At 37.4% G+C, this 1,751-nt stretch overlaps 1 protein-coding gene across 1 annotated transcript; it reads left to right on the top strand.

The window, feature by feature from the left end:
* Positions 1 to 1,162: 1,162 nt before the first annotated feature.
* Positions 1,163 to 1,504, top strand: edin (elevated during infection). The gene has a single exon (XM_068286123.1). The coding sequence runs from the start codon at positions 1,163 to 1,165 to the stop codon at positions 1,502 to 1,504; it is 342 nt and encodes a 113-aa protein (XP_068142224.1).
* The last annotated feature ends 247 nt before the right edge of the window (positions 1,505 to 1,751 follow it).

Here is a 1,751-nt window from a genome sequence, read left to right as displayed (position 1 = left end):
TCTGATTTGGTTTTGCGTTTGTGCCGGTGCGTTATCTTGAAATTTGTTGCGTAGGCCGATTTGAAATGCGTTTAGAAAAGAAAAGTTATGGGCAGCTAAAGATCGAACAGACGCCTTCTTCTTATTGGCCCTCAAGAGATTAGAGGAGAACTTTTGTATACATACATATTTCAAGTGATAATGAGATTTGAAACTTTGTCGAATTGTCTGTGAATGAATGGGGGATTACATGTTCCTAATGGCCAAATAAGTATATGGGTCAAGAGGTTGAATAGAGAGCTAGAAATCCAACTCCGATGCCGATGATCATATGCAAAACGAGTATGAATATTTAATCACAACTTTTAGATATAAATCTAAACAATTTTCTTCTTGTGATACATTGGTGGTAGTTAACAACAGATTACCAGACTTGTCTCATCCATATATTAAGCAGAGAAATCTCAAGAGTCTGTTCAAAAATAATTGTGTATGTATGTGAGGAATTCTAGTTACAAATTTTATTCTGCTGGTCATAGAAATTTCAAAAGATTTTTAACCCAATTCGATGTTCATTATTAACAATTCTTTTATCGTAGTCTAATCCGCAAAATGACAAAGAAAACGTGAATAAAGTTGTCGAAAACAAAACTATCCATTTTCGATATTGGTTTTATCCCTGTAAGCCTGAAAATATGAAAATATTTGTTAGAAAAAGTCGCAATCACAAATTGTGTTCAACAGTTTCACTTATTTTACCCATTTTTAAGTGGCCCAATTGGGTTTGCTCATTTGTCTTATTATAACTGGTCGATGTCTTTGCGAGGCCTTAAAATCGATGCACTGAACACCAAGTGTCAAAAATGTGATGAAAAGCAATAAGAGGCAGAAAACTTTTGGAAACATCTTCTCGAAGCGCGCCTTAAAGACAAACTGATGTCAAGCACTTGCTATATCTATATAAATGTACATATATGTATAGTATAGTGATAAGAGCATCTCAGGGGATGTACAGATCACAAAAGCCCCTAACCTCCTCAGACAGATAATGCTAAAAGACCCCGTCCGAATGTGACTTACCCTGCGAGGGTAAGTCCCATTGTTCGTTTGTTTCGTTGACTATAAAAGTCAAAGCCTTGTCGAGGATCAGCATCAGTTCGTTTGTCTATAACCACCAGCAAAGATGTATTCAGTGAAAATAATTTTGGTCTGCTCGCTGCTTGTTGCTCTGGTATCGGCCTATCCACAGCCACAGGAGGAGGAAGCCTATCTTGATCCCGAAATGGCATGGGATGACTCCAATTATCCTCTGGTTCGTTTGGTGCGTTCTCCTGAGGGTGGTTCTGTTGTTCTCACTGCCAGCAAGGATCAGGCTGGACGTGAAGCGAATGTGCAGTATAATCACAATCTCTATACCAGTCGTGATGGGCGTGGCACCATCGATGCCTATGCCCAGGCCAGTCGCAATTTTGATTACAATCGAAACAATTATGGCGGCGGCATCCAAGGCCGATGGTCTTTTTGAAATGTGTCACCGATTCGATGAGTTTATAAAGTATTTTCTTTAGGTTTTTTTTGGTGGATTTGATGGATATTTAAATTAATAAATAAACAAAAATTTGTAATTAACTGGGCATGTCTTTTGTTCTTTTTGAACACTTTTACTCACTCTTTGTCATAAAAAACATTTCCATTGACAAGTTCTAATTTTATTGATCTTTTTTTGGAGTGCCATTTCCGTTTCCGGTCAATAAAAAAAAAACAAACTCTTT

The sequence above is a fragment of the Drosophila tropicalis genome, unplaced genomic scaffold (assembly GCF_018151085.1).
Source record: "Drosophila tropicalis isolate 14030-0801.00 unplaced genomic scaffold, ASM1815108v1 contig_443, whole genome shotgun sequence".
NCBI classification, from domain to species: domain Eukaryota; kingdom Metazoa; phylum Arthropoda; class Insecta; order Diptera; family Drosophilidae; genus Drosophila; species Drosophila tropicalis.
The sequence above is the reverse complement of the archived record's forward strand: the minus strand, read 5'-3'. Positions and strand labels throughout refer to the sequence as shown.

Excerpts from the sequence above, each read along its gene's own strand:
- edin (XM_068286123.1), top strand. The coding sequence starts at position 1,163 with ATGTATTCAGTGAAAATAATTTTGGTCTGCTCGCTGCTTGTTGCTCTG.